This window comes from Crinia signifera, chromosome 12 (assembly GCF_055691185.1).
Source record: "Crinia signifera chromosome 12, ASM5569118v1, whole genome shotgun sequence".
NCBI lineage: Eukaryota > Metazoa > Chordata > Amphibia > Anura > Myobatrachidae > Crinia > Crinia signifera.
In genome coordinates, this window is record NC_139228.1 from 30,448,963 (window position 1) to 30,462,438 (window position 13,476).

Sequence of the window (13,476 nt, forward strand, 5' to 3'; positions counted from 1 at the left end):
CTATGCAAAATCGCATCGAATCGCATCGCATCTGATTGTATGCCTTAAGGTAAGGCATACAATCACAAAATCGGACGCCCAGATACTACATAAGTACCGTAAAGAGTGTTAATAAAAAGGAGGTGAAAGCAGGAGCTCTATAGTCATTGCTGCCTTCCATCATCTAGGGCAGTGGTACCCAACCTGGGGTACACTGCAGATCGGTTGGGGCAAAATAATATTGGTAATGGCGGAAGAAGAGGAAAAAGTCTCCTGATGGCAGAAGAAGTCGCCTGTTGCCGTGGAAATTAACCACTTTGCGTCACCTCCGGTTCCGTCTGCAGCATCATCAGCATCTCCTCGTACTTTTGCCCGACCAGCAATCCACTGCGAGCCACCCACACTGCCCTCAGACATCAGTGTTCACATGCCCCGTGCTGACACGGGTGGAGGAAGTAGCGGTATTAATCCTACAGGGGTTAGTGGGAACCCCGGAGACAGTACACAGCCAGCGGTAAGACAAAGAGGGACCCGATTCCTGACAGCACACTACTCTTCCGCTACTCCTTAATATAAGGACATGCTTACTTCCACTCCACTCGTAAGTACTGTGGATATTTCAATGGAGACGAGGGGGGTACTCCATTCTGAGCTCACTCGCATTTACAATACCACAGAACCAGGAATTTACCCTCTACAATTGGCACAAGGGAGACCGGTATATATCCAGCCTGCTGCAACCACCATACAGCGATCTGGACGAAAGTCACCTCGCCACCAACTAGAGGTATCTGGAACCCCCTGTTATTAATTACATAAACAGACTCTGCCCAAGACAACTTTGGGGACATACCAATTGATACATTGGACTATCCAGGTTTAGAGGATATGGGTGACTATTATATCCAAAATATGCACCTTTCTTTTAGCAAATGAATGAGCCTGAAATTTTGCCATTTTTTATATTGTGTTTGATACGTTTATTAAATTGTATATTATTTGAAATTTGTAACCTACTTTATTCATTCATTAAGCGCAGCATACCACCCTCTTTTTACTGTGCAAATATGGTCTGCAAAGCGCTGCGGAATATGAGCGCGCTTTATAAATAAATGGAACAAACATGCCTCATTGGAGATCAGTAAATACAATAGTGGATAGACTACTTGTACAGACACATTTCTACCAGAATATAACCCATCCCTGGAGATTGTCTGCAAAGAAATATGTAACAGGTTATTATGCAGGTTGGAAGTATAATACAATCTGATATTTCACTACAATGAATTATCATTCAATATTTCATCATGTCAAAACACACACTTGGGACCGAAGGGAATGAAAAAGAAAATGATACAATTATTTGCAAGAAAAAGAAAAGAGTGATTTCTGAAATAAGAGTGAATAATAGTCTTCTTTATCAGCAGAATCTTGGTGGCGGCCCTGGACACAGACCGTGGGCCAGAAGTACCAAGCTTCATAAAGTGATAAAGAAGAGGGTGATAAACAGCCAGTTGTGTTCATTCTAGCACCCGCCATCTTTGAAAACCCATGCAGTTCCTGTTCCCTGCCTGCCTTGTTTATCACTCTCCACTGTATCACTTTTTGAACCTTGATACAGCTGGCCCCAGAGGTGTAACTCTGGGAGACAATGGAGTCATCTGCCACCGGGCTCCTGCTCCCAAAAGGGCACCTTTTCTCCCTTTGATAAATTTGAATCAGTTAATTGAATGCCATTGATATCGCTTGCTTGGCCGACTCCCCCTCCCAGCAGGACCGTAGATGTCACACTTTATTTTAAACAGAATATCCATAGCATACATATATACGAGCACACGCATACACACACACACGCATACACATATTTATATAAGGTATAGGTGTTGGGGGGGCACCAATATTTATCTTTGTCTGGACCGATAACTTGACGTTATCTGTGGTAAACAAATTTGGGTATTATGACAAGGAAGATGCAGTATTCAATCAATAGGCCGACCCCATATCGTATACATGCAACGGGAAAAAGGTCAATAAAAGTTTTTTTTCCCCCAAAACTTTGGTTCAATTTACCTTCCACGTGGACTAATACTGGGAACAGTAACCTGTGCAGTGCGCCGCATTATCAGAGCAAGGCATCCTGACCGAAGCGTGGTGAGTCGTCCGGCACCCCTTACGGGCTCACCACACTTCGGTCAGGATGCCTTGTTCTGATAATGCGGCCCACACACTGCTTAACCTCATAGTTTTCTTACCATACAGTACATGGATATTAACAAGTAATTGTGTGTACTTTTGTTGCCTTGGAATATGCGCCTTTCTTGTGCTTTCTGCCTGCATACAGTGGCAGCCGTTTATACACACATTATTTAAGTTACTTCCTGATGAGCAATATACTGTATAGTGAGAGGATCCATAGAATAGGATCATGGCTAGAAATATACAAAATATTTGCTATGGTGAGTGAAGAGGTCACTAAAGGTAGGTGACTTGTTCTCACTCGCTCAAGGCCACAGAGGACAAAACACTGGTCAGCTGCTCATCGTGTCTGTGCTATGGTGGCCTGTGTGGGAAAAAAATAAGAAGTCACAGTCCAAAATCCAGTTCCTCATCCTGCAATCAGGTGTATGCAATTGCCAGGGAAATTGTCCTGTATGATAGTCAGACCCAGGGTATAATAAATTTAGAGAAGGGGCATAAATTGTTATATTACGCATATATTTTTAATCTAGCCCTAAATATATAAAATGTAAATTAAATCAAAACAATTTAAAAAAAACACATACATACACACACACACAAACACACACTAGTAGTAGATTTGTTTATTTAGACATATCATGGAATACTGTGTACAGTATACACAGACAAAATTTTAATAAACATTTCTAATAACACAGGAAACGTTATAACTAAACAAACCAGAAAATGGGGTGATTGAGACACCTGCTGAATTCCTATTACTAGCTAACCATTATATTCCTTTATGTGGAATGCTCACAACGGTGCAGACTAGAGACATGCCTCTAGAGGTAGAACATCTCCCCCCGCTGGTTTGGTTCTGACATTACATGAACATTACGTATAACTACAGTGCAGTTAACAATGTACAGTGTACACACCAGACAATATTGTTCACAATATCACTGAGAAAGGCCTTTCTGAGCGATATTGTGACCAATATCGTCCAGTGTGTATGGGCCTTTCATTTAATCTTCAAGAAACCATCAAGCAAAATGACTATGTAACAGCATATATGCATAAGTGACAACCACACAGCTAGGGAACAATATTTTGTGTGCATCCAGCACCTACAGATGGAGCAACTCTCCTAAGCTGCTCCTGACAATTCTATCTCCAGCCGCCTGCCACTCGCCATCCGCCAAAAGGGGGCGCATGCACACGAGACACTCACGCCCCGTTCTGACAGTTCCCCTCACCCTTTCGCCCCCTAACCCTGCACACCTTCCTGAAGCAGAGATGTGCATGGAATCCGATCCCGTCGCCGAGTGACTGGGACGCACGAGCGTGTGAGAAGCTTTGCGTGTCCCTGTCAGACGCAGCGCCTCTCCGCCAGCCTGCACCAGCTCAGGGAATGTGGCATTTCCATGAGCTGGCTGAGGGGCGCTACATTTGTACAGTAAACCAATATAAACAGATACAGACGGAGCCACCCTCATTTATGTTGCCTATGGCATTGCAGCGTGCCTGGGCGCACAGCAGCACAATAAGTCTCACAGCACGGCGTATGGAATTACCGGTGAGTGCGATACCAGTGATCATCCACCAGATGTCGCTTTTTAAAATCACCACTGCGCGAGCTTTAGATGTCTAATTGAATATTATAGCAAAAAATCTGCATTGCGTGTGTGTGTGTAGACACATGCCTATGCAATAGTATTTTTTTTTTAATGTCTATTTAACATACTGTACAGTAGAGTATAGTATGGTAAAGTAGTTCTTGCACTATAGTGCATTTCAATGGAGACTACAGAAAAAAGTTTGGTACCGTGTTAGCCAGTTGATAAGAAAAGTTTTATTGTTCCTCAGTGAGAAAAACAAAATAGCAATCTAGCAAATATGATACCTTTTAATGGCTAACAAAAATAAATGTTGTTAAAATGCAAGCTTTCGAGACTTCTTAGGTCTCTTCCTCAGGCATGGTATAACAAGGTGTGTGAAGAACCACATATATATACACAGCAGAGTAGGAACAAGATGTGATAGATGGACATTCTTAAGATCAAAACAAAACAAAATAACAGAATGAGCTTGTAAATTGAGTCCTTAATTGGTTTGTAGATAAGTAGTGTGAAAGTTTTATTGTCTTATCAACTGGCTAACACGGTACCAAACTTTTTTCTGTAGTCTCCATTGAAATGCACTATAGTGCAAGAACTACTTTACCATACTATACTCTACTGTACAGTATGTTAAATAGACATTAAAAAAAAAATACTATTGCATAGGCATGTGTCTTATTGCGCTATTTATAACGGGTTATGGGAATAAGTGAGCGAGTATACAGTATGGTCATAGTACATACTGTAGCAGGCCAGACTCTGGTTAACAAAATGGCTACTGTGTTTCAGCCAGTGCTTCATGGGTACCCACATCTATGGAGCTAGCGACGGCAAAGTTTACACTTGTCCTGCGTCTCATTACACTACAGTAGTTAAACACAGAATTAAGCTACAGTATGAATGACATACAGTACTAGCAGGCCAGACTCGAGCACTAAGCGGGTTTAAGCCAGAACTTCTTGGGAGCTGGCTGCAGCATAGTTTACACTTGTGTAAGGGCACTGCTGTACCTGCTTCTCATTACGCTACACTTGTTAAACACACATAATTATGCTATTGTATGAATGACAAATAGTATGAGAAGGACAGACTCGAGCACTGTGCGGGTTAACAAAATGGCTATCGAGTGTGAAGCAGGGATTCATGGAAGCCCACATTTATGCAGCGAGTAACAGCATAGGTTTTACATGTCTAAGAGGAATGCTGAAGGTACGTCTCATTACGCTATTTAAACACACAGGGGCTGCTAACAAAGGCACAGATGCTGCAATGACAGCTCCGGTCCCCTACCAACTCTGGTTTGGGCGCACCTGCTAGAAGCTGACACACCCGAGCGCCGGATTGCTCACCATCACCTCCCCGCAGTCCAATGTTGGCGCCATGGCTGCAGTGTCACATAATAGTGCCAAGAGTCTCCTCTTTAATATGGTACCAGTCTCGAATCTCTAGGACACCTAGTACTGGAGATATCAGGGTGCAAAATGAACACATTTTCCCATAGACGATAATGGGACCGTTAATTCAGACCCACCCTGAGTTCCGACGCTTGCTGTTAGCCTTTTGGGGGTTTCAGAAACTTGGGGTTCATATCCTCTAGTAGCTAAAGGTCTACCCTTTTATAAAAAGCCAAATCTGTGCCGACTGGACCACCAAAACCGGAGAAATTAAGCTTTAAGTATATTTTAATTTATCCATAGGATTGAGCTATAGCAATTCTATAGCAGAATGCATTGACACCAGCGCTGCCGACACTGGACTGAAAAATATGCTGCAGTGACCCCTATGCCTGTATCACTGTGCAAGCAGCTTAGCATCTCTATACTTTCAATTTAAGCTCAATTAGACTGCCTTGGGTGACTAGCAGATAGGCCTTCTAACAGTAAGTTAAGTCACAGTGAAGCCAGTGCAGTCTGTTGAATACTTCTGCCATCGATGGGGAGAACCAGATGGTTTCAGATTTTTTTTTCCTGAGCGTAGATCCACCCCTGATACCCGTGAAGCCCCACCCCCACATTCTGATTGGCCAACAGGTAAGACAAAGAAAATGGATGACTATCGATAGGTAAAACTATTGATGGTCATCCAACACATAGTTCATTACTATCGATGGCCAGTTGAAGATGGCAACCATTGATAGCGACTGCATATCTAATCTGAACCTGTACCGCCACTCTGTAGGAACACCTAGAAACACGTGCTCAGATAAGAAACATAGCACAAGAAGTAATGATACAAGATTATACGCCGAGTTTCAGTGATAATACAAGAAATGCATACTTGCCTACTTTTGAAAAATAGTTTCAGGGAGATTATAGTTTTCCATGCTGCTCCAGTGAGGGGGTGTATCATGCTCCACCCAAAAGGCGTGTTTAGTTCCATAAATGGACCAGAGCCAGATTAAGTGGGGGCCCAGGGAGTCAGTGTCTCCTGTCTTAGGGTCCCCTCTGGCTACAGCGATATATATATTTTTTTCACTCAGCACAATTTAATAAATGTGATGCAATAAACTCCAAATGCAATATAACCTTACTTGCCTATTTGTGAAAATGCATGTCAGGGCGATTGTGAATGTGGCACCTATAAGCGCAGTGGACGTGTCCCGTTACATCGGAGAGGTGCTTCATGAAGTGACTTAAGGCCCATACATTGTCCGACCAGATCACAGACAGCTCCATGTGTAAACCCCTGGGCAACGGTGATGCATGCATGGTCCTGCGCATCACTATTACCTGCCTAGATCTTAGCTGCATGCAGTCAAAAACTAGTCAGCTCCCCAGTGTTCCCACCAGAGAACACTGGTGAGCACAAATCGCTCAGCACACATCACTGGTGCATTGCATGTGTGTCAGAGATGTGTGGAGAGGAGCAGAACAAGGCTGCTCATGGGAATAGAACTATTTTTTTGTTCGGACTCTCCCCGAGGAGCAAAAGGCGAAGATCCCCACCAAGGAGAAGAAGAAAAGATGGGGGAACATGCAAGATCCTTGGATCTTTTCTGATGAGAACGTCTGCATCCAGAAAGGAAGAAAGAATAAGAGTTGTATGCGGATCTCATCCAGTTCAGAGGAGAAGGTTGCACATAAGAGGATTAAGAAAGAAAATGTAAAGAGAGAGCAGGAACTGCGTCATCCTGCACCAGGGACACCCTCCAGAGACTGACATTTTTCCATCAGTTGGGCTGGGGCTGCTTTGGAAAGGTCCTGCTGGCAGCAGATTGGTCTATCCGTCAAGTGGTGGCTGTAAAAGTTATAAAGAAAAGATGGCTGCTCGCCAGGGGCAAAGAAGAAGTAGCATTTGTGGAAAGGAGTATGTTGGAAATGGCACAAGGAAGCACCTTCCTTATCCATGGCCAATTTGCTCTACAGACAAAGGAACATCTGCTACTTGGAATGGAATATGCAACTGGAGGAGATTTCAACCAGCTCCTGCAGAGAAAAGGCCACCTTCCTATCTAGAGTGCCAGGTTCTACTCTGCAGAGCTTGTATGTGGAATACAGTTCCTCCATTCCAAGGGAATAATCCGTCCTGACCTCAAGCCACAGTGACTGAAATAGGCCACATTAAGATCGCCAACTTCGGTCTTACACTCAAGAACATCCCTGGAGACCAAAGGGCAACTGGCTGCGCTGGAACACGTGGATACATTGCTCCTGGGGTGCGTGCTGGGAAGATGTACAGTGCCAGTGCCGACTGGTTCTCATTTGGTGTCATTATGACCCAAATGATCACTGGAAGTCTACATTATGATCTTACACAACTTCATGGACTTGGAAATGCAGTGAAAGACATCCTTGAAAAGCTCCTCAATCAAGATCCCGCCAGACAACTCGGAGTCAACGGCAACATACGACACCATCCATTCTTCCAACCAGACAGGGCAGAACTGAGGAGGCTCAACTGTGGTGAAAGATGTGGACCAGGACTCGGGTAAGAAACTGGAGATCTTAGTGCCCATAGTATACATGTAATACATTTATGCAGTGTACACATTTTACTGTCAGTTGGGCACACTGTACTGAGAAGCCCATTATGTAGTGCTGATCTTACGTATTTGTATAATCAGGACAATCCTGTCCTAATACCCCCTTCTCTGCACTCACAGCCCTGTCCTTATACTTCTCCTCTCTGACCTCACAGCCTTGTCCTAATACGTCCTCCCTGCACTTAACAGTCCTCTCCTAATACCCCCTTCTCTGCCCTTACAGTCCTCTCCTAATACCCCCTTTGTGGCTTCATAGCCCTGTCCTAATATCCCTTTCACTGACCACACAGCCCTGTCCTAATACCCCCTCCCTGCACTTTTGCAGCCTGGCCAGTGACCTATGACGTAGCATGATTCATGCATGTCATGCTGTCTTGCTGCGCAGTACTGCTCAGTGTCCGTGCTGCTCTCCGCCATCTTCCAGTGCTCCTGCCACTGAGGGAGAAACTTTTTTACTCACGTGCACAGGTATTTAATTGCCGTGGGGCTGAATTACTATGGGAGACTGTGTGTTCCTTTACTATGGGGGCAGTGTGTGATGGAATTACTGTAGGCAGTGACCATGCTCGGAGTTAAAGAAACAATGTGTGGATGCCGGGGCCCCTCACCTTATAACGTTCTGGTCCTACTCCACTGTTTCTGGTTCCCATCAAATAGTATAGCTTTGAGCAACCCCCCCTCCACCTTACTGTCATTACAATGCCTCTTAAGGTGCATACACACTCAGCGCTCACCGCCTGGCCATACACACTGGGCGACTTTCAGCTGAAAAGACACTCTGTGTGTACGGCCTGGCAATGAGTGAAGATGGGCGCTCTCCCATCATCTCAGGTCACCGCAGCTCATCTGCTGGCATTACCAGCATATGAGTGATGGGGTGGACGGCTTTCCATAGCGTCCAGCTATGGAAAGTTGTCCACCCCCGGGAAGATCACTTGGATGGGAGAAAATCGCTCTGTGTGTATGCACCATTTGTGCCCTGCCGGCCAGCCACTCATTTCTAGCACAGACCCAGGTCCCCTTGGTACCTCCATTATCTGGCCTTCTCCAGGGTAATGAGTCCTATTGGGAACCACTGCTGTAAGCATCAGGCAAGATTTATTCAAAGTAACATTTCTGAAGTTACCAGAAAGAACGGCAATAACATACAACATAAAGAAGATCACAATGAAACAATCAGCCTACAATATGGTACTTAACTTACCGTTTTTTTTAACTTCTGCACGTCGTACCGAATTTGGGTGAATTCACGGAGCCCAAAGGAGCCACCTATGACCAATAGCTGTAAAGGGAGAACATGTTGAAGTAAATCTTAATATTTTTGGGACCCTAAATGTTAATTGGAAAATTACAAATATTGTGCTGTCATAAACGCACATTACAATACTGCTGGCATAGCTGCAGCTGCAATAAGCTCACAGATGTACTAAGCTTCAAAAGTGATAAAATGGAGAGTGATAAACAAAGAGCCAATCAGCTCCTACCTGCCATGTCGCAGACTAGGTTTGAAAAATGTGAGCCAGGAGCTGATTGGTTGGTTGTTTATCACTCTCCATTTTATCACTTTTGAAGCTTAGTGCATCTATCCCTGAATGTCTATAGAAGTATATTTTTGTACTAAGCCCTATGGCTTGTGACCACATTGTTTAAACAGAAATTGTAGGGTCTCTGTATATTGTAATCGTTTTGAGCAATAGTGTTAGGACCTGCAGAAAAGTGGTGGTCCCGTGAAGGGGGCTGCAGGCTTAAATGCATTGATCAATTCATGAACTAAATCTCCACTATTTATTATTATCAGTTCATTAAGTGAGTGCAGAGCCCCTACAATTTCGTTTTAGGTACTACTGGTGGTTGACTTAACTTATGGTTAGGGTGCAGGTGGGGTCGTGGTTAGGAATAGGCTATGGCAGGCATGTCCAAACTATGGCCCTCCAGCTGTTGTGAAACTACACATCCCATCATGCCTTGCCATAGTTTTAGCATCCCCTAATAGCAAAACAGTGGCAAGGCATGATGGGACTTGTAGTTTCACAACAGCTAGAGGGCCATAGTATGGACATACCCACTTCCGGTCATCCGTATGTATTCCAGCTGTCCAGAAGGTTCAAATTTACCTACTTGGGTTTACTCTTCAAAATGTACTCTCAGCACTACATATGCGCGGGTATGGGTCATTGGGTGGGCGCAACTAAGGTTGACATACATTGAGTTGACCACTGAAGGTCGACAAGTCTTAGGTCGGCACCTTCACTAGGTTGACATTACTTTAGATCGACAGGGTCATAAGATCGACACATGCATTAGGTCAACAATGGGAAGTTCGACAGCCAAAAGGTTGACACAGGTTTTTAAAGTTTTTTTGTCCCAAATGTCAACATGGACACTGAAAAAGTGCACAGCGCCCCCTCACATGGCTCACTTTGCTCAGCACACTATTATATTCTCCTTCCACGCCCTAGTGGATGGTAGGGCATGAGATACCGCCTGTCGGCACTAACCGGCTAAAAAAAACCGTGAAAAACCCATGTCAACCTTTTGACTGTCGACCTTCCCATTGTTGACCTAATGCACATGTCGACCTTATGAACCTGTTGACCTAAAGCCATGTCAACCTTCAGTGGTTGACCCAATGTGACCTTAATAGTGTCAACCTAACCACCATGTACCATATGAGCGCAGTAATAGCCCACGAGTACTCAGGTAATATTGTGTAGTACATTATAACTTACTGCATGTACACATTAAAGGGAAAGTGTATTCAGTACTTTACTGGGTACTTGTGTATTATCACGGCGCCCACTAAGCTATTTGCTTAGTGGGCAATTCTGCATAGGAAAATCACATCGCATCTCATGTACCATTGTAAGTGCCGATGCGATTTTCCTATGCAATTTATTCAGTGCTTTTTTATTTATATTTGCCATTAGGTATACAATAATGACATCCAATGAGGTTTTAAGCACCCCCCCCCCACTATCCACGCCACCCCGAAGGTTGGTGAGCGCAGCGAGCCCCGCAAGGGGGGGTGGATCGCGTCCTCTGACCTTTTCATTCCCCTACTATCCACGTCGGCGTGGAGTTGACGTTATATAGTGTGGCGAGCGCAGTGTGCCACCGAGCCCCGCGAGGGGACGTGGAATACATTTAAAGTCATCCACGTGCGCTCGCCACACTTCGGGCTCGCCACACTATATAAGATAAACTACACGCCGACGTGGATAGTAGGGGTATGAAAAGGTCGGAGGACATGTTCCGCCGCCCCTCGCCACGCTTTGGGGTGGCGTGGATAGTGGGGTGGTGCCTAAAACCTCATTGTATACCTAATGGCTTTGTGCAGGTGCGATGTGATGCAATGCGATTCCCCAGGGCTAAGAGGGCAGTGAATAAATTACATAGGAAAATCGCATCGCCGTTATAATGGCCCATGCGATGCAATTTTCCTATGGTACCGTACGTAACAAACTTGGGCGCCGTGATAATACACAAGTACCCTTTACTGCTATTTGTTTATACAACAATGTAACAACTACATTCAATAAGTTTTTGTTTTAATCATTAGATACATATTTATTATTAAAATGGTGTCTGCAAATAAATATACATGACAACGTGTAATGCATTTTATATTCTACCTTTCATCTAAGTGTGATACTACAGCATGTGTAAATCTGACACTCATATACTAGGCAATGCCTCCCCCCTGGAGAATTTATATGTCGAGCCCACATGGAGCATAACAGCGAGCTCACACCTTGCACATAACAGTGAACCCCCACCTGGAGCAAGGCAGCGAGCGCACACCTGGAGCAAGGCAGCGAGCGCACACCTGGAGCAAGGCAGCGAGCGCACACCTGGAGCAAGGCAGCGAGCGCACACCTGGAGCAAGGCAGCGAGCGCACACCTGGAGCAAGGCAGCGAGCGCACACCTGGAGCAAGGCAGCAATCGCACACCTTGCACATACCAGAGAGCGCACACCTTGCACATAACAGTGAATGCCCACCTGGAGCACAGCTGCAAGCGCACACCTAGAGCAATGCAAATGCGCACACCTGGAGCGGGGCAGCGAGCGCACACCTGGTGCCTAACAGGGAACATTTACAAAATCCATTAAGGTTACATAATGATTATGTTATTAGAGATGTGGGTACACAGTTGCCCATACATTGCAAGGCTAATCAGACATGCTACTTGCACACACTTGGCAGAGACACCCTCTTAATAATATAACAATATCTTTTCTCCAGTACAACTCACCATCATGGGAACTCCATATCGCAACGTCGTATTGTTTTTAAAAGATTGCCATAACGTGCTCAGCATCTTGTAATAACCTCAATCACCTTAAGGGGGAACAATATAACCGCAGCACACCGTACTTCCACCATACGTGCACCCGGAAACGGCCTCAGCAAACTGGCAGTCATTACTACGTCCTTACTACAAACGCGTCCCCCGGAAAGAGATAACCAAGCTTGTGCAGTTCCCCCTGTTTCTGCGGCGCATCAAGGCTGCCCATTGGCTCCAGCTTGGACTGATAATACCTGTTATGTCCCTGGGGAGCCGAGCGATAGAAGACTTTTTGTAAAAAAAATTCTAATAAATAAGTCCACAACCAAAAGTTGTATGAAAGATGTGAAAGTGGGGAATCAGCTGCTGCCTACCTCACAACATGACCCTCCAGGAGGGGCACATCGCTCTGCTGCTGCACTTCCCTCTTAATGTATGATTATCATCACCTGTGTTGAAGCGCCTTACTTATCAATTAACCTGTTCAACACAGATGAAGGTAATCATGCATTAAGAAAAAAGTCCAGAAGCAGAGCATTGTGTCCCTCCTGGAGAGGGTCATGTTGGGAGGTATGCTGCTGTGCCCAGATCTTATACACTCTGAGCTCAAGACCACACCAGCATACCTCCCAACTTCTGACGACCCCGACGCGAGACGTAGCTGCTGCGCGCCATAGGCGTGGTCTAATTCCGGGGGCTGCTATGGGGGCAGCCGACAGGGGGACTCCCAACAGCCCCCCCTCACCGCGGGACACTGGCGGCCGTGGGAGGGACAGCGGGACAGGCCCTGATAATCGGGACTGTCCCGCTGTAATCGGGACTGTTGGGAGGTATGCACCAGGCTATGACCTATGTGAAGCTTCTTTTTTTTTTTTTTTTTAAAGAACCATGAGGGAAATGTATTACATGTCATTATAGGGGAGAAGTGGTATCAGTGCCCTTATCTGCGCTTATACCAACTCCCACCCATGTATGAAGGAGGACAAGCGTGATTACTGATCGTGCACCTTGGCACCGCTATCTAAAAATAGGGTTCTCTTTACTTAGCATGGCGGCCATCGCGGGCATTGAATGCACTAAAAAATCGGGTGCGACGCGACTGACGCGATGGCCGCGATTTCCCATAGGGAACAATGTTAAAAGTCTCAATGGACGCGATTTTACTGTTCAATGCCTCAATGGACCCGATTTTTCCATAGTAAACAATGTTAAATGGGCCACAGAGCCCAAATAGTCCCCCTGAAGTGTGAAATGGCCCCCACAATTGTTAACGCCACCCCGCGATCAACGTGAACCCGAAGCGTGGCGAGCGCAGCGGTACGCGTCCTCCGACCTTTTCATACCCCCACTATCCACGTCGGCGTGGAGTTGAGAATAGAATAGTGTGGCGAGCGGAGCGAGCCACCGCGCCCGAAGCGTGGCGAGGG

The 13,476-nt window shown here is 45.4% G+C and overlaps 1 protein-coding gene across 1 annotated transcript in view; it reads right to left on the reverse strand.

Annotated features, from left to right (window-relative positions):
- COX16 (cytochrome c oxidase assembly factor COX16) overlaps positions 1-12,198 on the reverse strand; it is a 58,193-nt gene extending 45,995 nt beyond the window's left edge. The window contains exons 1-2 of the mRNA XM_083166879.1: positions 12,017-12,198; positions 8,966-9,043 (exon numbers count right to left, since the gene is read on the reverse strand). Of these exons, the coding sequence (XP_083023005.1) occupies positions 8,966-9,043; positions 12,017-12,082 (144 nt within the window). The 5' untranslated portion in view covers positions 12,083-12,198. The remainder of the gene's footprint in view (positions 1-8,965; positions 9,044-12,016) is intronic.
- Between the last annotated feature and the right edge of the window lie 1,278 nt (positions 12,199-13,476).